The following is a 27,832-nucleotide window of genomic DNA, read 5'->3' as shown; positions in this document are numbered from 1 at the left end:
ATTAATGGTGTATATGCCCATTTTAAAAGAATCATTTTCTACATTATTTCCAAGGATGAAGGGTGGGAGGTGTGAACCCCCACCCCCTCAACCCCACGAGAAACCAGGCATTCTCATTTGGAAGAAGACGAAGGGCTGAAGCGAGGCTGCTAATCTCCACATGCTAACTTCTGCTGGTGCTGGAAGGCGAGAAAGGAGCCGGAGACCCGCCGACTGCGGGAGGGCGGGGCTGACCGGGCCGGTGAACTGCAGTTCCCGGCATGCCCGGGGAGGCGGGGCCCACAGGCCGCGCCGGCGCCGGGGCTCACGTGGCTTCAGCATGGCGGCGTTTGCCGACTTGGACCTGCGGGCGGGTTCCGACCTGAAGGCGCTGCGCGGGCTCGTGGAGAACGCTGCTCACCGTGAGTCTCCCGGGCTGCGCGGGCCGCCGTGCCTGCGCTGTCTCGCTGTCCCTAGGCTGTCGAGCCATGCTCTGGAGGGTCCCGGCGGGCCTAGTTCTGGTGTCCTGGGGCCTCCGGCGTGTCCTTAGAAACTGACGCCCCTGCGGTGTTGCTCTGACCCGAGGCGCGGGAAACTCGAAAGCACTGGGCAGATGTTACCCAGTCCAGCTCCTTCTGTCTTGCGAATTGAGGAAACCGAGGCCCTGACATGGCGGGGGATCTGCATGGGCCCCACAGCTGATGGATGGGAGAAAACGGGGCTCCCAAGTGTACGCCTACACCAGTGCTTTTCATATCGCCCCTTCCTGCGTCTCTTGACATTGTCCTGATGCTGTCAAATGCGGGAAACTGATGCAGAGCGGGGGAGTCCTGTGGGGGCCCTGAGAATGGGGACATGTGGTTCCGAGTGTCGGAATGTTATTTACACAGAGAGTAAGTGGGGGCGGAGGACTTACTAGGAGGGTGGGAGGAGAGCAGAATGGCTAGAATGTTACTCCTGTTTGAATCCAGGGGAAACAAAAGCCGAGAGAGGTTAAGAGCTTATCTTAATTATTGAAGTGAATCACAACTGCTGTCTAAGTGGGGGTAGAAGGGTTTCAAAATAGAAGAGGTTTCTTCAGGGTCTGTTAAGTAATGGATGCTCAGTAAATATTTGAGAGAGGAAGAAAAGGACCTTGGACAAACTCATGACGGGGGAGACCACTATTTTGGCCGTAATATGCGTTATCTTTTAATATTAATATCCTGTCGTCACCGTTGCTGTTTAAATAGCTTAAAGATTGGAGTCATGATTTAAACATATTTTTGAAGTCCACATGTCCAGAGCAGTGCTGTGTTGAGGCTGATAAAGCCAGGCCCTGGCTTCAGAGAGTTCTCAGTCTCTTGGTGGGTAGCTCAAAGGAGAACGTGGACATTGGCGTGAATTAGTGACCATCCTGTTTCACCTTAGCAAAAGGGTCTCTGAAGAAGTAGAAAGGGTAAAAAGCAAAAGAAAAAAACAACAGAAAAGTAAGAATGAAGTTGATAGTGAAAAAAGTATAAATTTGATGAGATGAAAATGAACATAGGAACACGAAAAAGAATAATGGTTGAAAGAAGATAGGCAAAGATAAAGGTCTTTGTTATCATGCTGATAATACATCACCAAAGTCAAACAAAGCCCTGTGTCTATGCTAGGCACTGTTCTAAAACATCCAGCATGTGTTATCTCATTTAATTCTCATGACAGTTGTATGAGATGAATCCTGATGTTATCACCATTTGGCAGATGAAGAACCTGAAACTTAAGTTTAAGTAACTTTTAAGTGGTAATGTTTAGGTTTGAGAACAGGCAAATCTGACTCCAGAATCCATACTCATAACCATTCTTCTGCCTTGTAGTCTTGACGTGAATTGGTATGAGCTTATGTGTAAAAGAGGTTGTTGTATTTGACAAGAATGTTCAATTTTTCTTTTCAGTGGGCTATTCAGTTGTTGCCATCAATCATGTTGTTGAATTTAAGGAGAAGAAACAGGTAAAATAGGATTTCTGACATTAATAATAACCAGCATTTATAATTATTTTGTGTGTATCGGTAATGTGGAAGCTACAGATGAGCACTCTTTGTGCATTATTTTATATGTTAATAGTTGAGCTGATACATATCTGTACAAATGATAACTTTTTTGTGAAGTGCTGGGGTATGGTGTAAAGATTCTTAAAGTCGATCTGATGTTAAGTAACTTTTTTAAAAGTGCATTGTTGTTGTTTAAACTTTAATCACAATAGTTCATCTTTTTAATTTTACCGTCATGGACTCATTACTGATTGATTTCCCTTCTGAACATACTAGTAAATATGTGTATCTCTCCTTAGGCCAACAATTGTTCCTTACAGGTTGTTTCATTCTAAAAAACTGTTGTTCATCCTTCCTTTCCATTGATGTTCTCAGCTCCTGCTCGGCTTCAACTTTATTAAAAAACACACACATAGACATACATACAGCTTATTTAGTGTTTCTGCATGCTGGAAATTAGCTTTCTGAAAATTATTCTTTATTTGTTGTAGGAAATTGAAAAACCGGTAGCTGTTTCTGAACTCTTTACAACTTTGCCAATTGTACAGGTAAGTGCTTTGTTTAAGAAACATAATCCGTACTCAGCCAGTTCAGGCGTTCCCAGTCATATGTATGGTTCTCTAACCTGCACTGCCCCTTCCTTTGTCTACCAGTCCTACCTTTCCATGAAGACTTAGTTTTTCCATGAAACATTATGTACGTCTCTTTTTCTCTAGCTATTCAGGTATACCTCAGAGATACTGTGGGTCTGGTTCCAAACTACCACATTAAAGCAAGTCACGAATGTTTTGGTTTCCTGATTCATGTTAAGTTTATGCTTACCTTGTTGATTAAGTGTGCAGCAGCCTGGAGAATCCCAGGGATGGGGGAGCCTGGTGGGCTGCCATCTGTGGGATCGCACAGAGTCGGACACGACTGAAGCGACTTAGTAGCAGCAGCAGCAGCATTATATCTAAAAAAACACAATGTTTATCTGAATTTTTAAATATTTTACTGCTTAAAAATGCTCACCATTATCTGAGTCTTCAGTAAGTTATCATCTTTTTGCCAGTGGAGGGTCTTACATTGATGCTGAAGGCTGCTGACTGATCAGGGTGGTGGTTGCTAAAGGCTGGGGTGGCTGTGGCAATTTCTTAAAATGAGACAATGATGAATTTGCTGCATGAATTTGCTTCCTTTCAGTACAATTTCTCTGTAGCATGCAATGCTGTTTGATAGTATTTTACCCACAGTAAATCTTCTTTCAAAATTGGAGTGAGTCCTCTCATACCCTGCAACTGCTTTATTAACTAAAAGTTTGTGTGATATTCTCAATCCGCTGTTGTTATTTCAAGAGCTGATTAAGTTCAATGTCTTACATGTGTGTGGTTTTTGACACTAAATTACGATAGTATCATCAGAGATCAGGGAATTCCCTGGCAGGCTAATGATTAGGACTGAGGCAAAATCAGTAATCACAGATCCCCATAACAAATATGATAATAATGAAAACATGTGAAATGTTGGGAGAATGACGAAAATGTGACACAGAGATGTGAGTGAGCAAATGCTGTTGGAAAATCACGCATTATTAATAGACTCGCTCAATACAAGGTTGCCACCAATCTTTAGTTTGTAAAAAAAAAGCAATATCAGTGAAATACAACAAAGCAAAACACAAAGAAAGTATGCCTCTATTATAAATTCCTTGAGAGTTAAGGCTAGGGCTTTACTGATCTTCACTGTTCCTTATTGTTAGTACCTTTTAATGAGTACTTTCCACTGGTAAGGAGGAAAATCAGTCATCTGTATTTTGTGCTTTTTTTATTACAGGGAAAATCAAAACCAATTAAAATTTTAACTAGACTAACCATTATCGTTTCGGATCCGTCTCACTGTAATGTTTTGGTAAGTTACTTTTCTTCTCTCTTGGTCTTGTAAGTTGTATTGATTAATGTTGAACACTTGCTTTTCAACTCACCTCATTCTTACATCTTCCCCAACCTCCAGTGTATGACACTTGACTGCTCTCCTTAGCTCAGAATTCACATGGTATAATAGAGTCTCTTCTATTCATGACACATATATAAAGATTAAAGATTTAAAGAGTCTTCCAGCAACTGGTATTCACTGAACTTACACGACCCAGACATAGAGTACTGGTGATGTTGCTATGAATAATACAGATACAGTCCTTTGGAAAATGAGAAGAACATTTACAAAGTGGGAGATAGTAAATAAGGAATGTTCTGGGAGTGTGTAACAGGAGGCCAAGCTGAGGAAGCTGATGTTCAAACTGTGGCCATACGAATCAGTGAATGTTATTGGTGCCAGATAGGGAGAGGATATTCCCACAGACAGGATAAATTATGAAAGGTTCTGAATCCCAAAAAAAACATGGTGCATGGTGGGAAATGAAATGCCAGTTGAGTTGAGCCTGATGAGCTGTCTAACCTAGGATGATGTTAGAAAGGTAGGTCTGGGTGAGCAATTAGAAGAAGCCTATGAAGGCTTTAACTAAGGGAGTACAGTTTTGAGATTTGCATTATAGAGAATGGATCAAAGGGGATAAAGGTAGGGGAGGGGAGGATTGACAGGATTTGATGTTGATTAGATCGAAGGTGGTGACTCCCTGCTTTGGCCTGAGCAGCCAGATAGGTAGATGGTCCCATTTCCTGAGATGAAACATACAAAGAGAAATAGGTGTCAGATCATCATGTTTGAGACACAGTAGGTTATTGTAAGAGTTCCAGTGAAAAGACAGCCACAATCATGTCTAGCTCTTTGTGACCCCATGGACTGTAGCCCACCAGGCTCCTCTGTCCATGGAATTCTCCACGCAAGAATACTGAAGTGGGTTGCTATTTCCTTCTCCAGGGGATCTTTCCAACCCAGGGATCAAACCCAGGTCTCCTGCACTGCAGGCAGACTGTTTACCAACTGAGCCACCAGGGAAGCCGCAGGAGTTCAAGTGGAGCTCGTCAAATGAGTAGTTGGGAAAAAGGACGTGGCCCTCGGAAGAGGGACCCCAGTTCAAGATACTCATTTGGAAGTGGTCACCTTGTAGAGAGTATTGTACTCATGAGAATGGATGAGACTCCCCGGTCAAAGTATAATGTGGGAGGAGAAGGTCTGGGACAGCATCCTAAGGAATAGCTGTATTCGGTGGTGAAGGAGAGGGTGAGCCAGGATGGGAGACTGAGACGGGCCGTCTAAGGAGTAGGTGGACAATGAGGAGCATGAGAAGGGTGAGCAGCATCAGTGTGCCTGAGTACTCAGTCAAGCAGGAGAAGGGCTAAAACATGTCTTGGCCAGGCAGGTTCCCTAATGACATGGTGGTCATTGGTTGCCTTACGAAAAGCCATTTCCATGGAAGTGATTGGGCTATGAGAAAATATAGCCAGTGTCTGCTGCTAACTTTGCTTTAAGAAACGTCACTCCATGGAGGAACAGAAGGCTTGGGAGGCTGGTGAGAACCTGCTGTCTAGATTCTGTTTCTTAAGTGGAGACTTGCAAGTAGCCGGTGCTGATGTGAAGAGTCAGTGAGGGAGAAAGTGAGATCTCTGAGAACCTGAGCTGTTTCATCATTAGCTGGGATGGCCTCCTCTCTCATAGAAAAGGAGTGATCAAGGAAGGGCTGGACTCCTTTCTAACAAATAGCATTGCTAAAGAAATTATGAAAAACCAAGTTTGGGAGTTTTTTATAGCTGCAGGCTGCATTCTGGTTCTCTAAGCCTGGGGAGACATAGAGTTGACTTTTTATGGTCACAGACTTTGATTTTTCTCTTGTTACCATGGACATCCTGGTGGCCCCTTTCAGTCCCTGTCCCAAGTGGGAGTGTCAGACAGAGGAAGAGAGTACTGGATCCTGACTTTTCCTGAGACCTGGAACCTGCCCTGTCTTGGCACGCATCTGCCCAGTGGGTTCACTTAGCTGCTCAAGCACGGTACCTGCTGCGTCTCTTCAACCGTTCTGTTTCCTCCTTTAATTTTTATCATGCTTTTTCTTTTTACAGAATAAGAGGTAAAAAATTTTAAAGGTGCCAAAGGGAAAGAAAAAATAGCACATATTATCTCATCATTCAGTGACTGTATACTTGACTATGTATTTTTTCAGCCTTTTCACATGCATACGCATACAGTATCAGTTGGAGACTTTTCTTTTATAAACTTTAACTGATAAATCTCTCTCCTTCTGTCAGAGGACTCTTGGTTATTTTCTTACACATCTAGCAGTTTAATTTGTATTTAACAGTATTCTCATTGTGAACCTAATCACATCATAGTTAGTCATGTGTGTTTCTCATCTCACCAAAAAATGATAAGCTCCACTGAAAGCAGATATATGCCTTAAATGATTTTGTATCCCTCGTGCCCTACACACAGCAGGTGCTCAGGAAGTTTCTGGCAAGCTCCCCCGCTAGCTTATAAGAGCAGGAGCTGTCTAATTTGATTTTTGTGTCTCAAACAAAATGTTTGATATACAGGTAAAGCATGACAGTGTGGGAAGGAAGGAGAGATGATTGGGGAGATGGATGTTGATAACTAGAGTCTTATATGCTGAGAAGGTCTTTTCTGTCAACATACAAAGCAAAACAAAAATGTCAGTGGCATAAGTATTACAAGTTGAAATAGAAGTGCAGCCAGGACGCTAGTCAGAATCCCATATGCGTTTGTTGTTGCGTCGTTGCTGTGCGGTAACATTCTTTTCATTTTACTAGAGAGCAACTTCTTCAAGAGTCCGGCTGTATGACATTGTTGCAGTTTTTCCAAAGACAGAAAAACTTTTTCATGTAAGTAACAGTAAAAGAAAATAGTACTCATTATTTTACATAAGAAGTCTGATGTTGTACCTTTGTAGATGACCTGTTTCATCTCATCTGGAAACACTGAGGATTTTTCATTTATACGTGGAGTCCTGGAACTGCCCGAGAGTGTATTTGGGTGGCATATTTTGTTTTGTTCATTCTGCTAGATATTTGATGGGCTGATATTAAGAGAGTCCATCAAGTTTTCCTCTTTTTGTTTGTTTTTATACTTACGGCTGTGCTGGGTCTTCTTTGCTGTGCAGACTTTTCTCTAATTGTTGGTGGGGGGCTGCTTTTCATTGTATTGCATGGGCTGCTCTTTCAGGTGGCTTCTCTTGTTGTGGAGCTCTAGGACAAGAAAGCTTCAGTAGTTGTGGCTCTCAGGTTTCGTTGCCCCGTGACACATGGGATCTTCCCATGTCAGGGATCAAACCTGTGTCTCCTGCATTAGCAAGTGGATTCCTTACCACTTCAGTGTCTGTTCTTGCTAACTGCTGCTGCCTGTTACAGAAGAAAGGCACAAGATTCTGCTGTGGCATAAAAGATCCTTCTCTGCCTTTGTGTGCTCTGAGGTGTGGTCCATATGCTAGCATGATCATGGCCTTCTAGATATCCTTCAGAATCAACTGTCTGCTGGTACTGTTCCTTTTTGTTTAAGAGAACCTTTATGAATTTCTTCTGTCCTTTTCAAATGGCCGTTTCTGTGACTTTTTAGGAGGCAAAGTTGTTTAATGTATATGCTCATTTTGTCAGCTTGAGACGGAACACAGTGGGAGTTGTTAGTGATCACAGGAAAAAAGAAATCAACTGTAATAGTTTTGCAGGAATATGTTTTACTGTGTAAAGTGAGATATAGCTGCTTTTAGAATTTTCGGAATGTTGACTTTGTCTCGGTTCAAGAAAATAGCCATCTACCAAAAGTGTATCCACCAAAGGGATATTATGGAGCTGGTCTTTGATGTTTTAATTTTACAGTATGATCGATTTTTAAGTAGTCTGTTCTAAAATTATAAGATTTCCCCTAAGTTTATTCCAGTAGATGGAGCTGTTGACTAAGGGGACTCGTGTGTGATGAATTTAGTTTTTGAGGTACACTCAAAATTTTCATTGTTTATATTAATGCAGGGAAACAGCACAAGTTAGCAATGAATTCCCCTTTTTTGGCGACTCCCTTCCTAAAATGCTCAGTTATAGTAATTCTCTAGAATTTCATTTCAGAAAAAAAGGAAGTAGGATCGAATGGATCTTAGATATCAGAGACCCCTGTGAAAGCTTTTAAAATCAGGCAGGCTCAGATCTCCACCATGGGAGATTCTGATTAGGTAGGTTTGGGGTTGAGCTTGGGTATCTGTTTTTTTTAAGTTCCACATGGGATTCTGATTCAGTGTGGAAACCCTTAAGAGAAACATGAATATGTCCAGATTTGTTAAACAGCAACCTAGTTTTTTATTAAATACTAACAATTCGGTTATAATGTAGACTAAAAGTTGGTAGTATACCTAATTTTTTATTGTACTCTTGTGTTTTGAATTGATTTTGAAGAGCATACATTTCCATAGCCATTTACATGATTAGAGAAAACAAGAGCCCAGGGGGTAATTGGGATGGATGCTTATTATTATCCCCATTTTGTAGAAGAGAAAATTGAAACTCAGGCTAAATGATTTGCTCCAAACTTCAGGTAGCGTGTTATAGAACTAGGACTATGGTGTTAGAATGCAGTATAATTTGATACAGTGAATTTATCTTACTGTTTTCCTCAGATTATTCTCAAATTTTAGGTCAGAAGTATGAACACATAATTCATGATAGTGGGTGGAAGAATCAGAAATATTCTGGAAGATAGATAAAAGCTATAAATAATTGGCAGAGTATTTGTTTGGAATTGACTGTAGAAAAAAGTTTTTAAAATCAGAACATTTTTCCATCTTACCCATTCTTTAAGATTCAGCTGAAGTTGGCACTCCTTGTTTTCTATAGAAAATCTATTTAAAAAGAGATTTTTCTTTTAATAGTAAAGCTTGAAATTGGGTCAAATGCAAGCAATTTGTTGCTTAACAGGTTATGTTTTATTAAGTGATTTTGTTTAGTAAGTTGATTATTTAGAATGTAGGCAAGTGTCTCTGTAGATAGGATATTCTAAAACTAAGGTCTCAGAAATGAATCATAAAAGTATTCCTAAACACATGTTAACAATTAGTGGTATGAAATCTAACCACCTTAAACAGCATTGTTTCCATGGGAATTAACATACTAGTTCCACTCAGAGTATCTGAAACATACCTCATCGATAAACCCTTTTTCTCCACAGTTACCCCAGGGGATAAGGCAAAGATGAAAGGTTGTAAGCTGAGTCCATTGGCCAGGGCTTCTTGGGATGGGGGTGGCTATGGAATATGGCAGAGAGAGTTACATAGAAGTTTCAGGAGCTTCTGAGTTAGTTATTCCTATTTAGGATTTTTTAAAAAATTTTATTGAAGTATAGTTGGTTGTTGTGTTATGCTGTGAAGCATAATGATTCAATTACACATATTTATTTTTCTTCATATTCTTTCCCATTGTTATTCCCATTTAGGACTGGACAGAATGAGGAGAATTCAGCCTTAGTCAGTGGCCTCCAACCTGCTTTGAGTGTGTACTATATCAATTTGAAAAAATACTGGTCCTACATCCCCAATATGTGGGTGTTTATTTTCTTTTAAATTATTTGCATGCTCCATTATATCAGTGTGCTTTATGAAATAATATACACACTGAACAAAATATTTTAAGAGAAGGAATTAAAAATAAGTGAAAATTGAAGTTCTCTTTTCTTCCTGCTTCCAAAGTCCATCCCTGACCCTTTGCAGAGCATTATTGTACTAACACATGAGGCTACTGAAAGGGCAGATCTTTGCAGGCTCCTTTGAAGGTGTGGTCTGGCTGCACTGGTGTCAGATTTGCCATGAAAATTTGTTAAAATGCAGGTGATTAGACCCTGCTTACTGAATTGATTGCTGGGTGTAGGGCCTGGTAATCTCCATTTTAAGCAAATTCTTCAGGGGATGGTTGTTTTTTTTAAACATGGGTTAGGTTGGGAGGATCCATTTATGGGCATCTCTTTTCACTGGCAAGCCTGGCTCTTCCTTGCATAAAACACCAGTCTGACATCCATGAAGGATTTGGGGGAGACTGAACCCTCTCCCTCTTATTCTCCTTGTTCCATAAAATCTAAGATAAGTGTATGTGTGTATGTACCATTTGGGGAAAACCTTCCTTAAATCCTCATAGGAGTCTTTGGCCAGAGGAAGGTTAAGAACAGTTGATATGAATTCATATACAACCTGCCAAAACCACTATAATCAAATTCTTAATCACAAGTATTTGGACATAATGTAATCATTTTTAATGATTTAGAAAGTATTTCATTATACTGTGAACATTAGCTCTTAGTTTATAGTTACCTAAGTGTATCAGTTGAACATTTGGATTAATAGCTAAATAACAAAAGAATTTGGTTTGAGACATTTTAAGTCTAAGGTGCCAAGTAGAGCTGTCCTTTGTAACTGAAAATTTATTATAATGCATGTATTTAAACCAACACAAGGGATTTTTTTTTAATTAACCCTGGGGAAAAAAGAGCAATACATAATCAAGTAACCTAATTTAGCTTTACACTGGGGAAGAATGTTTTACAGGCTTTTAAGAAATGAATCAGCTTTTTTGAAATGAAAAATAATTTGTGCCTGTAATAATAAATTCAAAGAGTACAAAGAGGTATACACTGAAAAGTACACCATCCTCCTACTTAAAACGCCTTGTCCCTTTTCTTTAGAGGCAACCACTGCCAGAAGTTCTTGGGTTTCTTTTCAGAAGTATTTTTACCCAGTCCTTCTTCATTCCCCTCTCTCTTTCCTGCCTTCCTTCCTGACACCTTGCTTTGTTCACCAGACAGTGTGTCTTGGCAGTGGTTCCATAATATCCGTTTGAGCGGCACCTCACTGCATAGAAGGAGTCAGCGTGTTCTATTGTGTAAAGCGACCCTGTTTGTTTAAGTAAAATTGAGGAATGTTTACTTGTGTCTAACCTTTTGTGATTGGCACTGCAGCAGATGTTCTTTCATTAATAATCCTGAAGCATTTGTAGGGTATAAAGCTATAGAACACACTTCTGGTCTCTATGGGTTACCTTTCTATAGGTGAAATGTGCTGATGTGTGCATGTGAAATCTTGTTACCTATTGCTGAAACGCTTTTCAAGACTGGTTTTGAAAACCCTGTGAGTCCCTGTTTGTTTGTTCTTGAGTCACGTGTGTATTACTAAACTTTATGATCTTTGCCAATCTGATAGTGTAAAAATGGCAAGCTGAATTTGTTTTAGTTTTACCTGCTATTCAGAGCTTTTCTCATCCATTCTTAGCAAATTTCCAATGACTTTTATGAGTTAGACATCTGTAGCAGTTGGGATGGGACAGGTCCTTTATGAGCTGAGCGTCTGCCAGAGCAGCGTTACTTCCCAGGCTTACTAAGTTACTGTGACTATCTTAAAGCCAGGCAGCCTCCGATCACTCCCTGCTTCCTGGAACCCTGAAGTGGGGGTAGCAATGAGTGGAGCAGGGACTCTGAAGAAAAACTATAAGATGTGACAGGCCTGTGATTGCTGAAGGTCGGGCCTACCCTACAGGGCATTGTCACCCCCTCTCGACCCATATCTCTTGGTCATTGCCACTGATGTTAGATTGCCAGCACAGCCTGGCAGCTTGAATTTGTTCATCAAGCCTGACTATACCGGCATTGATAGTGAGGGTTATTTTTTGTCATAGTAGGGAAGAGCCAATTCTTTTTGTCTCTGTAAATCAAATAATGGCAAAATGAGAGCCGAATGTGCAGCTTCTGGCCTGCACTTTTAAGCTAGTAACCACTCCTCAGCTTTATTTTCCTTCCCTGTTCTTCCTTTTATCCTCATTTACTTATCCTTTTATTTTGTCTTGCGTGTTTTTTTTTTTATAAGCAGTTTCAGATCTCTTTTGGAAGTAAATGCAGTGTGTCAACAGTAATAGCAAGAATGAGAAGAAAGGAAAGAGAAATTAACAGTTGAAAAAAATGCATTCAGAATCATTTGATTTACAACAGTTCTCCTTTGACCATTTGTGGAGATGCTTCGTTTCTGTTAGCATTTGAACAAAATGCTGTTGGTGGTGCCCTGTGAGTGTTCCTTTGACCACTCAGTAGATTGATGGACCCATGGGCGTGGGACAGTTGCTGGCACAGAAATAAGTAGTTTCTGGAGGAAGTGGGCCGTGCACGCATTCCTTTTAGCTTTTTTTTTTTTTTTTTTTTTTTGATATCAGAACAGTTTCCTTTTCCTGGAACAGTCTGAAGTAACCTTCCAGAAACTGAGCCTCTCTTAGCAACCTCTCCTTGTGTAGCTGACCACGGATTAGAGGGTCTCTGGACCATGTCTGTTGAGATGTTCTGTAGACATACCACCCTGCTTCAGCTGGATTACCGCTAAACCATTCAAACCAAATGTGAATGGCTAACCATTGGTTTTGCAAAAGGAGGGATGCATTTGAACACAGAACCCTACAGTGTCCATTGAGTGAGCCGTATCTATTTACATTTCTTTATATCATGTTTGACCCTGCTGCTGCTGCTGCTGCTAAGTCGCTTCAGTCGTGTCCGACTCTGTGCGACCCCATAGATGGCAGCCCGCTGGGCTCCTCCATCCCTGGGATTCTCCAGGCAAGAACACTGGAGTGGGTTGCCATTTCCTTCTCCAATGCATGAAAGTGAAAATTGAAAGTGAAGTCACTCAATCATGTCCGACCCTTCGCGACCCCATGGACTGCAGCCTACCAGGCTCCTCCGTCCATGGGATTTCCCAGGCAAGAGCGCTGGAGTGGGCGCCATTGCCTCTCCAGTGTTTGACCCTGCCACATTCTTGGCGTGCCAGTTTGCTTTTGGTCTTACGTGTGCTTTCTTCTTGACAGGTCGCTTGTACACATTTAGATGTGGATTTAGTCTGCATAACTGTAACAGAGAAGCTGCCATTTTACTTCAAAAGACCCCCTATTAATGTGGTAAGTGTCACACTTTGTTCTGTGAACCTCTAGATGTGCGTTGACATGCTGGGAAAGGGGCAGAGGAAGTTGCTGTTTTTAGAGGGGGAAAATCAAAGGCTAGTAATAAATAGACAACTGAAAGGATTTTATTGTGCAAGCTGACTAAAAAGGCTGAAAGAAAGCTTAATATAAAAAGTAACTAGTAAATTACCAAGGTGTGTTTGAAAGGCCTTAGAAACTCAACTGTGTGAAGGAAATTTCCTAAGCAGATAGCTAATAATAATGGACACTTAACAGTCTTCATGTTGCATATTAAGGAGACAGAGTAGCCAAGAAAGGAGGAGGGAAAAAATAGGGTTCTCATGGCAGCAGCAGACTGGAGAGGGGAGTGGGAGTAGCAGGGACAGGAGAGGGCAGGGAGTGGAAGGCACAGCAGGCACGGTCTGTGCCCAGTTAAAATCTGCACTGAGCTGCGCTGGCTAACACAAGAACCCAGCGTTACTTTTGTAATAACCAAAGACCAATAACCAATAACCGCGTTGTCCTCCTTCCTCTGCTGTAGAATCCTTCTCGTTACCTTTCTACATAATTTCTCATTTTCTTCCACTCGTTATCTTCCATCTGTCACACCTTTTTATAAGTCTTATTCTTTCATGACAGTGAGATTGCTCTAAGGTTGGCACAGCTGTCGACTATTTGCATTGGCAACCGGATCCTGGGAGGAGTCAGGATGCTATTTTAGAACAGAGTCTTCTGAAGCTGTTTCCCATTCTCAAAAAGTGCTGTTGAAGGAGAAAAAAAGGTTTAACAGTCTAGATTACATACCCAACCCTGTCAGAATTGGGAAGTTAAAAATTTATGGATTTTTTTTCAGGATAGGTAACTCCCCTATTCATTTGTCTCTGGAGGATCTTTTGTTTCCCTCTCTGCTGCTAAGGAGTTGGCTTGATGCTGAGAATAGGCAGAGACAGTAAGGAGGAGAAAATTGATCTGTATAGTATGGAAAAATTGAATCCGGTGTAGAAAAAGTTTAAGATGGCTTATGTTCTACCCCTGAATGTATGCTACTATAAAGCATTCAGGAGTAATATTTTGAAAAGTATTCAAAATTTTAAAGTTATATATTTAAAGGGAAAACTATTAAACAGCTCTTTGCTGATTAATAATGAGAATACTACTGAACATATATATAACAACACGCTCAAATCATTGTTTCCCCATGTTCTTGGCAGTACTTATAAATAAATGAGTAAACACTTTTAAAAACAAGGCCCTAAATCCTCACATTTTAGAATTGGAGATCTATGTTGTTTTAACAGCTCACTTGTCAAACATGGTCAAATGAAGGCAAGGAGAAGCTGTATAGCTCTTCAGACCCAGGGTTGGGACAGACCAGATTGATTTCCATTAGATGAGACCTCCGATGTGCCCCAGCTACCATGTTGAAAGCTCAAACTAACAGAGTACCGGAGGTGAGGACAGTCTTACTGGCCTCACATGTTGTTGCTCCCCTGCGGGAGCAGGCTTTGTCTCCAGAAGTTTGCCAAGGCTTTTTACCAGCTTCAGTTTGCCCTTCCAGTTTACATGTAAATGGCACCCCCCATAAGTTGCTCTTAAACTTTCAACTTCTTTACTTTTCTCTTCACCCTGATGAACAAGGAAGGCCATTTTTTAGATGACTTTGCCTGAGTAAACCCACATACAATACTGTGTTCTTGGTTGGGAGGAGACAGTGACATGTGATGCTAAGGCCGAGTCCATGGAATGGACAGCAGTTCACGGCACTTAATTCTTCTCATCCCGCAACAACAGTGGCAGTTTTGGGGATGTCTTTCTGTTGGTTTCTTATGAACGTGCCCTACTGTGCAACCCAGGTTATAAGCTTCTAGGAAGCACCAACCATGTCATGGTCTTTTCTTAATTACCCTAATACCTTCTCTTTAATGAGTCCTCCCTAAAATTTTCAGCTGAACGAGTATACATCTAATTTCATATTGTCAGGGTGCAACTTGGGGAACACAAGCAAATCCCGCAAGCCATTAACCCTTAGCTGGTTGTCAGGGCTCGGCAGGCAGCCTCCACAGTGAGAGGAGTGGGGCACTGGGGCATGAGGAGGAGATGCACCAGGACAGCCCACCTTCCAGTTCCATCTGTGAGTTCGGGAAGGTACTATTTTTTGACGGATATTTTTGGCCACATTCCCACATTTTTTACTGTAAGAGTTCTGAAAAGTAAAAATTTGACAAGTGAGAGGGATATGCAGTATTTAACACAGTGTCTGCTTTTTTTAAAATCTGGTGTGAACATTTTACATATGTTGTTTAATAAAAACTAGATGATGGAGTGGATGGAAGGCTGTGCAGCCTTATTTTTAGCCTTTGTCTAGTGTATAAGTAGGCTGCGGTGTGAATTGGTCAGGAAGCAGAAGAGTCCCTGTTAATTTCATTCACCTCTTTCATTTAAGAGAAACTGGAATTAAAAGTTAAATTAACTAAAATTAAAAGCTGGAAGCATATGGATACAATAAAAGTTAGCGAGTTTGCTGTACAGGGTAAATAAAGAGCAGTTGTATAGATGTGTGTATATTATTTATACCTGATAGTTATACCTGTTATGGATTTGGAACTGTATCCTTAAAGTATGGAAATATATTCCCCATGAAAATACAGAAGATGTAGTGAACATGGGGAACAGTTTAGTCTTAAGTCCTGGTCCTTGCATGCTCTTTTGGCCCTTAGAGTGAATTTGTCTTTGACCATGATTAGTGGTTGGCTTGGTTTATAAGGATCACAGTATTGGGTACAGATCTTAGTTTGAATGGAGTGGTGAGAAAAAAAAAAAAGGAGCAGTAAGATACTTAATTTATTAGTCTTGACCTCTTGGCCATAAGGCATGTGAGAATTATCAGCTCAGAAAGTGTGGATTTTAGGTCAAAGGGTACAGATTTTCACTTAGAAAAAGAACTAATTCCGAGGCTCTAATAACACAGAATGGCCGACCGTAGGTAATAGTTCAGTATTGTAACTTAAAAGTAGTCGAGAGAAGATCCTAAGCAGTCTCACCACAGGAAAAAAAAAAAAAAGTTAACTTCATCAGGTGATGGTTGTGTTAATTATCTTGATCTTGGTAATCATTCTACACTGTAGAGCAATGGTCCCCAGCCTTTTTGGCACCAAGAACTGTTTTCTTGGAAGACAATTTTTCTACGGACTCAGGGCTTGGGGGAAGGGATAGATGGTTTTCACTTTCGCCCGCCGCTCATCTCCTGCTGTGTGACCGGGTTCCTAACAGGCCATGTACTGCTGCTGGTCCATGGCCTGGGGACGTCTGATGTAGAGTATATGTATATCAAAGGATCACACTCTATACTTTAAATATATACATTATATTTTTCAATCATCCCTCAATACAGCTTTAAAAAAAGAAGTAAAAGAAGGTTGCAATTATGAAGCAGGGCCCAGGAGCTAAGACATACCAAAGCATTCCTTATATGTAATTTTTAGCAGCTTTCATCCCTCTTGGTATCTTCACCACATGCTTAGGGCACCATAATTTCAGTTATGTTAATTCCCTCTAGAATCTCCTACAAACCTCCTCTGAAGTCTAAGTAACTTATAATAGAATCATTTTATCTTGTTATAGTTGGGTTCCAAGAAAGTTGAATTCAGCTCCTTTTCTTGGATAACCAAATGACCTCTAATAGCATTTTAAGGTTTAAACTCTCTCACACTTGCTCTCAGCCCACAGCTTTAAGGTGGGGTAGATGTGAATTCTCTCCATTATGCAGGTGATATAATTGAGACTCAGGTAGCTTGCATCTCACAACAGGTGCATATCTCTCTCAAAGGTTAACTTGGGATTTGTACTCAAGCTTTGATTCTAAATCTGCTGTCCTTTTCCTCTTGGGAAATGTGATTTAAAATTACAGCAGAGCTCTTTGTTAAGCACAGAGTAATTTCATATTTTAAAACATCTTTATGAATTCAGGTTTTGAGAAGAATTTTCTTTAAGCAAAACACCTATCTTCACCTTCATTTTGATTTTTTTTTAAACAGTGTTTTGCCATTCAACAACAACCAAAAGTTTTTTGAGCTGTTTTCAATGATTGTATGTTTTATGCTCTCTTTGTGAAGTTTTCCCTTCAGCATTTTCTCTAACCCTAATCCATTTGTCTTCTTGGTCCAATTAGTCCCCACTGAAAGAAATCCAGTAAGTAGTACCTGAAGCAATGAGGTTGTTCCAGGAATCTTTCCATATATCCTTGAGTTGGGTGTGACTGCTCTATAAACTTTATTTTTCATCACACATACTGTGAACCTAAATGTGTTAAGTACTTTATGGATCCAGTGCTTGGAGCAATGCCAGCAAACTTGGCAGTATCAAAAAATGTCTGTGTGGCAAAAAGCAACACCACCCATCAGAGACAGAGCGGGAAGACTAATGACAGACTGTGGAGATGGTTTCACTTACGTCATAGACAAATGCTAGTCTCTTTAATATATAAAGAGCTCCCAGAAGTTGATAGGGCTTCCCCAGTGGCTCAGACGGTAAAGAATCCTCCTGCAATGCAGGAGACCTGGGTTGGAAAGATCCCCTGGAGAAGGGCATGGCAACCCACTCTGGTATTCTTGCCTGGAAAATCCCCATGAACAGAGGAGCCTGGCGGGCAACAGTCCATGGGGTTGCAAAGAGTCAGACATGACTGAACGACTAAGCATGCACGCAGAAGTTGATAAGCTTAAAAAAGAGAGATGCTCAATCCAAAAAAATGGATTAAGAACATGAAAAGGACATTTCACAGGAAAGGAAATACAAATAGGCTGTTAACATATGAAAAGATGTTTAAATCCATCATGCTAAGAGAAATTCACATCAAAAATCACCTATCTGTTTGGCACAAACCCAGAAGTTTGACGATACATGGTTGTAAGGCTGTGGGAAAGCAAGGGTTCTCATCCTTTGATTTTAACTGTGTAAGTGGAGCAATCCATATGAGGGAGGGGATAATTTGGCAACAGCTATCAAAATTATACATGCTTTACCCCCTGACCTAGTGTATTAGTTGCTTGGGGTTACCATAACAAAGTACCACAAATGGGTTGGCTTAAACTAACAGAAATGCATCAACTCAGTTCTGGAGACTGGAAGTCTGAAATCAAGACATTATGGGGTTATGCTTCCTCTGAGACCAGTAGGGGGATCCTGCTTTGTCTCTTCTAGCTTTTTGTGATTTGCTGGCAATCTTTGGTGGTTGCTGGCCTGCAGCTGCATACTCTGATTTCTGCCTCTGTCTTTACAGCATGTCTCTATGTCTTCACGTGGTCATCATCTTGAAGGACACCAGTCATACTGGACTAGGAGTCTGCCCTAGTCCAGTAAGACTGCATTTTAATTTACATCTGTAGTGACCCTGTTTCCAAATAAGGTAGCGTCCTAAATACTGAGTATTAGGACCTCAACATAACCTTCATAAGAGACACAATTCAACCTGTAATACCCAGCAATCCCACCTTAGCATTTATTCTACAGATATATTGGAACAACGCAAAACTATCAGAGGCTTGGTTAAGCATGCCATACCTCTGCAGTGAAGTACTACAGCTCTAAAGCAGCGCTGAAGTTAGGAACTGACATGGAAAACCCTTCAAGTCAGAACCACAGTGTAGTAGGCTATCTTTGGGGTAAAAAAGAGGAAAACAGATGTTGTTCATATTTGCTTATATTTGTATGAAGAAACTCTGGGAAAAGACATAAGAAATTAATAAGTGTGATTATGGGAGATGGGGGTGGGGCAAACAGGAGCAGAGGTACAATTAAGACTTTTTGGTGCTTTCTTGTGTTACTTGATATGTGAATCATCTGAACAAGTTACCTATTTCAAAGAATGATACACCAAGAGTGTCCTCCTTTGCAATTCAGTAAAGAACTAATTTTTACGAAATAAACAGGGAATCTGTATATTGTCCCAGTAATCAACCCCCTATTTTCTTTCTCTCTTCTTTCTCTCAAGCTTTGCTTTAGTTCTTGGAATTTTACCACCACTATCTCTTTTCACACGTCACACACCTGCTCTTGGTTTGTAGCATCGTTATGACTTATTTCTCATTAGTAAAGAAATATCTGCTTATTCCAGAACCTTTGGTCAGAGATGCAAACAAAAGCTAATCAAGCAGGCACTGGCATTCTTTATGAAAAGGCTGTTATGAACAATCAGTTGATGAGCTTAAAGCAATTTACATTAAAATGGTCTTGGAAGCGAACACAGGTAATGAGTCTGTATTTCATCTATCTAAAATTTTTAAATAAAGTGTTATGAAAGAAGTGTTCACAGCCTTCAGTAGCACATTATCTTCAGTTTCTGAGTTTTCTTTCCATTTTAAAAGTGAATTTGATTAATGTACTAAGATCAGAATCAGAACTTTTTTCTTAAAAAAATAATTAAGTGGATAATTGTGTCCATTTACCCTCTCCACGCCCAAAAAAGGTTTTATTTTGCTCTGTTCCCAAGGGGGTGGGAGGCAGGGGAAGTAGCAAATACTCTGGGGCCTGGTCACCTAGTTCTGTGTGTCGCCTGCACCTTTCATTTCTCCCCTTCTGCATCTTCCTGACCTGTGTTTTAGTTCAGCAGCTAGAGGGATGAGGAAAAGAAGTACATGTAAGTAAGCCTCTTTGGCTAATTAGTAGTTTTGGTTAGAGAAATAGCCAGGAGGATAGTTGAGAATATGGTTGAAAGACATGATTTGGTTTGTCTGTGAATTTCAGTTTGCCAAGTTAACCCTGGTTTCTTTTATGATGGATAATCCATAGTGAACAGCATTATCATATGACCTTTTTTCCGTAAGCTACTATTTATTCCCTCAGAATATTAATATATTAAATGCTTTTTATATAAAAGAACAGCTCTGTGTTACTGAGAAGTATCATGATACCAGCTTCCAAATGTCCAAGCTAGATAGGGTAAATGGGGTATATCTTTGTGCCACAAAGAATAGCATAACAGACACCATTCCCAGATATAATCAACACAAGACAAAGAATTGGGGGCAGGAAGAAGCTGTCTGAAAAAGAGAGAGGGGGAGGTTGCAGTGTGGAAAACAGTGTGTAAATGTAATTAAACTAGGATCAGATATATAGGGAAGCTAAAATAAAATCTGGGCACCTCAAGGCAGCAAGAAAAGGAAAGGGAAGATTAGGGGATGGAAGAAAAGAAGTCTGTGTTCAGAAGACAGACTTTTTGCATTGCTTTTTGCACTCAGGAGTAGACCTCCAGCCGTCCTCACTGGACAGGTCCCAACCCATCTGCCTCCTGGTCTTTGCCTGCTTTAGTTACTTTGTTCCTTCAAAAGTCCACTGCTGCCACTGCGGCTCCAATCGTCACCTCCATGAGAAAGTCCTTAGATGTTCTATCTGGCTACTAAGATTAATTCTGTCTCTGTTCTAAAGACCTGCATTGCTGGCCCTTCCCATCCTCTTCTAGCCTCCACTTCCACCACAGGGCTCTCCTCATTCTCTCCTCCCCAGCCTTTGACCTCCACGCGCCCCACCACTCCCTCCCACCCTAGAGCCTCTTCATATACCCCGCCCCCCTCCACCCTGCCTTGTGTAAGCACTTCACTCTTCTGCTGTTCAACTGATTAAGTCCTTCCTCACCTACACCTAGACTTCTCCTTGACATTACTTAGCACAGTGGAAGTTTTTAATTTTTGTGTAATTATTTGATGGTCTCCCCCATTAAACTGGAAGTTTCTAGAAGAGAAGAACCATGTAAGCTTTTGCTCACCATTCCCTTGCACAGCTGGCTTGAAACCCCTCTCTTGTAAATGGATGAAGATGCAAATCACCCTTCAGGGAAGCAGAACAGTGTAGGGGTGGATTTAGTTGCCACCTCTTCCAGGCTGAACTCTCTGTTGATGAGCTTAAGGCAGTTGCATTAAAATTGTCTTGGAAGCAGGAGCTCAGGTAATGAGTCTGTATTTCATCTATCTGAAATTTTAAATAAGGTATTACCTGTGGATTCCACCCTATTAAGAACACCTTAAACAAGGAAGTTTCTTTTTCTCATGTAGAAGGCCAAGCTTGCAAGCTGGGCAATATTGTCAGGGATGCAGGCTGCTTTCATTGTTTTTGCTGGGCATTCATGAACCCCGCTTAAGCTACTGACTCCGTTAATAAAGAAAATGGGGAGATCAGAGCGGGACAGTAGCTATCTCTGCCATAGTGCTTTCTAGGCATTGGGGGTGCTGAATAAATGCATACGACTCTCTCAGCACGGTGCCTGGCACATAGCACTTCGTGGCTGTCTGTGTCTCTTCCTTCAGCATATGCGTACTGAATCGCTTCCCCTAGATGCCTTCTACTCCTGCTCTTAGGATGTTTCTGAGTTCTTCATTTTTTGTTTCTTCATTCTTGGATCAAATTAGGTGGTTTACTACATTTGCAAACAGTCTGCCCTTCATGTAGGGAACACGTCTCCGATTTCCTTTTGATAGTTCATGGAGTAGTAGCCCTTCTGCCCCACCACTGGGACACTGCTCTCCTCGGCCTCTTGATGGCTCCTGTTTATAGAAAGTCAGCTTCCCCACAGCTCACATAAGCTCTGTCGATCAAGTAGAGCCAAAGATCTTTTTTTTCTCCCTTGGACGGTGCCATCCGGGCACAAATGTGCCTTTTTTCAAAGCTGTACCTGGACATGCAGGAGTTAGGCAAGGAGGGACGGGGTGAGGAGGGAGGTGAGAGGGAAGTTCAGTGAAAATAAAGTAAGGCAGTGTGTGTTAGCCTTGACAGTTTTCTTTATTTGTTTCCTGTGAAGGCAATTGACCGAGGAGTGGGCTTTGAACTTCTCTATAGCCCTGCTATCAAAGACTCCACGATGAGAAGGTACACGATTTCCAACGCCCTCAATTTGATGCAGGTCTGCAAAGGAAAGGTATGGTTCCATAATTTTAGGATGTTTTTCAAATCTAATTGTTTATTATTAATATACTGGGATTATCCAGCTGATCCTTAGAGCAAAAAGTTCTCAAGGCCCAAGAACAAATTCTCCCATTTCAACAGGCTCTGCAGGTTTTAAGAGAAATAAAAATACCCTAGGGAAAAATAACACAAAATGGGGAAGATGTGTTGAAAGTCTTTATCTTTCAGTAAAGAATTGGCCATTTACCTACTGTGAAAGAATAGTCTGGAGAGCAATTATTTGTCATTATTGAGTTGAATTAAGGTTACATGCCCTTTTCAACTAGTTTTTTAAACTGATTCATCTTTCCTAAGATCTGTTAGGAAGGCCTGTTCTGTTTCTTATTTTAGGCTGCTTTTAGTTTGACATGAGGTCTTTCATCCATCACCTTAATTATGTACCTTATCTTAAGAAGAAGTTGGTGTTTATGTTAAAATTTGATTGCTGGTTATTTGTATTATAAGACTCTTCAGTTTTTTCCCACATTTATCTAAGATTAATGTTGATTACTTTCTGTTTTGTAGAATGTAATTATATCTAGTGCTGCAGAAAGGGTAAGTCTGGCATTAAGTACTTTGTTTTCACTTTTCAAGTTTTAAAACTAAAAGATTTCTAGGGTAGAAATTAAAATAGTAACGTAATAAAAGGTTGTGTTTTCATGTTTAACTTCATTTGCTCATTGTAATTGGTGAAGAGCAATTTTATCCCTATTTATCCCCATTCTTTTGGGGCTTCAAATTTTGTTTATATAAATAGTCTTTCCTTTATATTGCTATAAAATGCTTTTCAAGGATCTTTTATATTTTCAAAAATGTAAGAAATCCATCAAAATTATAACGACTTAAATTTATGCAGTTGACTTCCTTATTTTTAGACACTTAAGCATCCTATTTACTGCAGATGAAGTCATTGAAATGTTATGAATAACTTCTCTCATATCTATTTTTTGTTCATTTTATTTTAGCCTTTAGAAATAAGAGGCCCATACGATGTGGCAAACTTGTATCCTTTTCTGAATAAGAAGTCATTGGAATTTTCTTTTAGGGAATTTGGTCTATTAAACTTTAACAAGAGTTTTGAAACTATAAGTTTATCAACTAAGAGCTTCAAAAACAAATTACATCAGGCTTAAAGTGCTTTATCCTTTTGTTTTCTGGATGAAGGGTAAAGTAGAAACGAAGGGGAAGAGTAAAAGTGTAGAGTTAAATGAGTCTTTTCTCAAATGCTTTTTCCATTTGGGCTAAGAACTGTAGAATTAGTGTCTCTCTCAGGGCCAGGGCAACTGGCATTGTTGGTTATGTTTCTGTTGGTCTGGTGTCCTCCGCTGACTCTCGGCTGAAAGCTTTAACGACCCCCAGAGGGTTGCTGTTTGGGCTGTCTGAAAGCGACGCCAAGGCCGCAGTGTCCACCAACTGCCGAGCGGTGCTTCTGCATGGAGGTGAGCACGTTTTTCCAACAGGATCACTGTGGTCATGTTAAGAGCCAGTCACTTCTGTCAAACAGTTGAGCCATATCAACTTTTATTATCCTACCCCTCAGAGTTCCTTTAAAGTCGTCTTTTCTGAACCCTCTAGCCATGTGCATCAGTGCTTTTCTTGCCCTTCACTTCAAGCTTTCTGTTCTGTAGTTCGTGGAATGAATATACTTTGCCTTGAGTGTTGAATGCGTTCTTCAAGCTCTTCATATGTATCCCTGCCTACATTTTGATAGGCCTCTAGTTGCCCTTTCTTCTAGAGGGACATGCTTTCCCTGCTGAAAATCACCGATTGAGAGAAGTGAAAAGTGAAAAATACGTGTAAGCCATTAATGAGGAACACAAAAGCACCAAATACATTTTTAAAGATCTAGCTAGCAAACTCAGATCACAGCTTTGCACATTATTACACCTTGTGGTTCTTTTCTCATTTTTGTTTCCATGTTCAAGTATGCGTAGACTCCACGTTTTTTTACTCACATTTCATTTATATATATATCTACCTCCTTACCTTAATTCCACTACTTGAAGGCACTGAATTTTTTATTCATCAGATGATAAAAATTGAACTAGAAGTGTTTGATATGCCAGGACTTTGGAGAATGAAAAAGAGGCTTTTTAAAAGAAAAAAAAATTTGTACTTTTGATCTGCTGCTTTTATCTTCATTCTCTTTGTAATTTTTAGTACTAGTGGTAATGGTCAGGAAGCAGTTTACTTGATACCATCTACATGAGTGTTAAGCTTCAGAACTGGTTGCTACATAAAGACTAGGTTATTTAACAAAAGAGTAGTTAAGTTATTGAGGGCTTGTGTATTATGTCTGGACTTTAATGATCTGATTTCTGCTTGGGAGAACTGGTTGCTGTATTGACTTACCGTGAATTAGATGATTTTGCTTTTGTTTTCAACAGATTTAGTTTGAGATTCTTTTATTACATACATAACCTAATCCCACCATATAAGCTCTGGGAATGACCAAATTAGAACTTTTATCAAGATTTTCTGAAATTAGGAAATAGTTCAAACTGGTGGTTCTGCCATTATTTTTGTCTAAAGATGTAAGGTACCATCAAGATTTTGGGTAACAATTAGTGGTCTAAAACAGACTAAGACAAAGAAGGGAAACTAATTTTAAAAATTTAATAGGGAAAAATATGAAGATCTACTCTTGACTTTAAGAACCTCAGCTATTCAACATAAGTTATATCTAAAGCCAGGCTTTTATGGAAGCTAAACTAAAAGAAGTCTCGTGGACTTTAACAGCATTCCCATTCATTCTAGTTGTGCCCCAGACAGTCCTAGTTTATGCTTATTTTCCCTGTAGAATTAATAGCACATCTACAGGATAAATTGTAATTACCATGGTTTTAGTTGACATTGCAGTCAATGAGACAGTAGCGTGGTGGGATACTAGGGTTATTAATTCAGCCTAAGGTTCAGTTCAGTTCAGTCGCTCAGTTGTGTCCAACTCTTTGTGACCCCATGGACAGCAGCACGCCAGGCTTCCCTGTCCATCACCAACTCCCAGAGTTTACTCAAACTCATGTCATTGAGTCAGTGATACCATCCAACCATCTCATCCTCTGTCATCCCCTTCTCCTGCCTTCAATCTTTCCCGGCATCAGGATCTTTTCCAGAGTCAGTTCTTTGCATCAGGTGGTCGGACTATTAGAGCTTCAGCTTCAGCATCAGTCCTTCCAACGAGTATTGAGGGCTAATTTCCTTGAGGATTGACTGGTTTGATCTCCTTGCTGTCCAAAGGACTCTCAAGAGTCCTCTCCAACACCACAGTTCAAAAGCATCAATTCTCCGGTACTCAGCACTCTTTATGGTCCAACTCTCACATCCATACATGACTACTGGAAAACCATAGCTTTTACTAGACAGATCTTTGTCGGCAAAGTAATGTCTCTGCTTTTTAATATGCTGTCTAGGTTTGTCATAGCTTTTCTTCCAAGCATCTTTTTAATTTCATGACTGCAGTCACCATCTGCAGTGATTTTGGAGCCCAAGAAAATAAAGTCTCTGACTGTTTCCATTGTTTCCTGATGAAAGTGAAAGAAGAAAGTGAAAAAGCTGGCTTAAACTCAACATTCAAAAAACTAAGATCATGTAATCTGGTCCCATCACTTCATGGCAAATAGATGGGGAAACAGTGGAAACAGCGAGAGCCTAAGTTTACATGAAAAGAATTACTCGATTCTGAGGCAAGAGGATTCAAAGCCTCACTGTTATCCTCTGTGTTCGTAAGACCCAGCTGGCACCTGCATCATCCTGAGTCCCCTTTTAAGGACACCACTGCACAGAAGCACTACCAAAAGATGGTTAATTCTTGGAGGGTGTGAAAACCCTGTCATGAGAGCAATTGTTGAAAACAGTGCAGGAGCAGACACCTAGGAAACAGGAGAGCTGAGACACACAGTAGTAGCTGGCCGTCCATGCTGGAAGGCGTGCTATAAGGAATCAAAGTTAGAGGAGTCCTGTAGGGTTCTAGCAACCAGTGAATGGCAATTTTAAGGTCAAGACAGAGAAAAGAGGTTCAGGGTCTACTTTAGTAACTATATAAAAATCTTGTTTTTCAGTGGTTTATAATCTTGTTGGCTTAGATTAAGAAGTAAATGTTCATGTGATTAAAAAATGAATATTTCTGACATGGAACTAAAATAATTATGAAACTAATCCTTTTTGTTTTGTTACAAACATTTTTGTTAATTGCTTTTCACAATTTAATTCTTATATTTTTTATTCTGCTGATTTTTAGACTTTTACTCATAATCATAGTGATAAAATAGACATCTGTAAGTGTAACATTTTTCTTGGTGAAATGCAGATTTTGGTCAATTTCTGTTTGTTTTGAGGTTCTCTGATTATGTTGGCATGGTAATGACCTTGAGAGAAGTTTTGTCCCTGTTTTTAAAAATTAAAATGCTTTTAAATAACTAACAGAAATTTAGTAGACTTGGTAAATTAATCTTGATAAATTAGAAGGTAATATTTAACTTTTTAGAAATGACTTCTATTACATGAAATAAGTCTTAATTAAATTTGTATTTATCAAGTCCCTTTGATTTTATCTCTCTTGTCACCAGAGGGTCTCGCTTCCTCCCTCATCTTCCCCGTTTCCTAAGGACTAAGTTTGAATCTCTCCAGGGCACTGTGACCTTTCACAAACTGCCCCTCCAGCCTTGTTCCCCGCTGGCTTTTTCACACTCCTCCTTTACTCCAGTCATCTTGTCTCCTAAGTATTATTTTCTTATCTCTCTCTCCATATCTTTGCAAAAGAAAACTTTCCTTTTTCTTTTCCTTCTTTTGTGATAGTGTTACTTCTTTTATGATACCTTCCTGATGCATCCAGGCAGGGTTACTTCTCGTGGGATCTCCATTCCTATTACACTATTATATTTGCCCCTGATGTGCTTTCAGAAAGAACACTGTTAAGGCCTCTCAGAATCCTCTGTAGATGACACAGTGCCTGGCCCTGTAGTACATTTTTAGCAGAAGTTAGCTAGACTGAAGTTGAACTCTGCTGCCAGCCTGACCTAAATATCTAATAATTTCCATTCTTCTTTGTCCATTGTCACCAACATAAAAGAGGTCAGTAACCATGTGTATTATTCTTTATTCACTCAACAAGTATTTCTTAAACATTTGTTAAATAGGCAGGCATTGCTGTATGTTGGCCATACAATATGGTTGATTCTTCAGACAGACACTCATGATCTAGTAAGGGACACAGATAATGAATGGTCTGGCCAGAAAATGAAGTGAGCACACACACCGCTGTGGATCAGTACAGCTGGCTGTTGTACCTGCTGTCCTCACTCATCCGTCTCTACCACGCTTTACGCGTGTGCTGCCCCAACCTCTGAAACTTGGTTTCTCCTACATGAGATGCCGTTAGAGATAACTTGCCCTGTAATTGAGGGTAGTCCCTTTGGAATGAACTAGATGTTAATATACTGATATTTGTATAAGCTAGGGGCAGGTAGAGGTGATAGCAATAAATGGCATCAGCCCTCAGCAGTTCATGTAGGTTTATCATTCACTCACGCTGTAAGGCACAGTAACATGGGGATGCTTGTTACACCACCTCTTTAAATCATATCTTGACTTTAAGCACCTTGGTTTCCTTGTTTGATTTATAGAAACTAGAAAAACTGCTTTTGGAATTATTTCCACGGTGAAGAAACCTCGGACATCAGAAGCAGATGATGATTCTCTTCCAGCCTGCAAAAAAGCCAAGTGTGAGAGCTGAAAAGAACCGTCCATCTCAGTCGACACTCTGCCCTTTCAGAGTGCATCAGCCACTCTGAACAGAAATGGAGCCCCCATATGATTCACTGTTTTCACTTGGAGCCAGATGTCACTAGCCTATAAAAACAATCTTATATTCAAGCCATTAAAATAACAAAACCTAGTAAAACTAAAAAAAAAAAAAACCTGTCCCCTTAAAAATGTTTCTTGTTCATTTTGAAGTTCCTGCTTTTCAGCTTCACTTGGTATATATGGCTTATTATTTTTTAGATTTACTGCTCAAAAAGTGATTATTTTGAGGACTATTAAAACTTTTGCTAAGGGA

General features: G+C 40.2%; 1 protein-coding gene across 2 annotated transcripts; it reads left to right on the top strand.

The window, feature by feature from the left end:
• Window positions 295-27,832, top strand: RPP30 (ribonuclease P/MRP subunit p30). Of its 2 annotated transcripts, none has more exons than XM_018041418.1 (11): window positions 295-401; window positions 1,899-1,954; window positions 2,488-2,544; window positions 3,809-3,883; window positions 6,697-6,768; window positions 12,754-12,843; window positions 21,635-21,751; window positions 22,303-22,332; window positions 22,743-22,780; window positions 23,137-23,216; window positions 27,399-27,832. In XM_018041418.1, the coding sequence occupies exons 1-11, from the start codon at window positions 320-322 to the stop codon at window positions 27,506-27,508; spliced, it is 807 nt and encodes a 268-aa protein (XP_017896907.1). In that variant the 5' UTR covers window positions 295-319; the 3' UTR covers window positions 27,509-27,832. The 2 variants fall into 2 exon arrangements, 1 of the variants encoding a protein (XP_017896907.1); XR_001917315.1 differs by having other exon boundaries at window positions 298-401; window positions 23,121-23,216.

Source organism: Capra hircus, chromosome 26, assembly GCF_001704415.2.
Source record: "Capra hircus breed San Clemente chromosome 26, ASM170441v1, whole genome shotgun sequence".
Taxonomy (NCBI): Eukaryota; Metazoa; Chordata; class Mammalia; order Artiodactyla; family Bovidae; genus Capra; species Capra hircus.
Note: the sequence above shows the minus strand (reverse complement) of the source record. Positions and strands in the feature narration are given on the sequence as shown.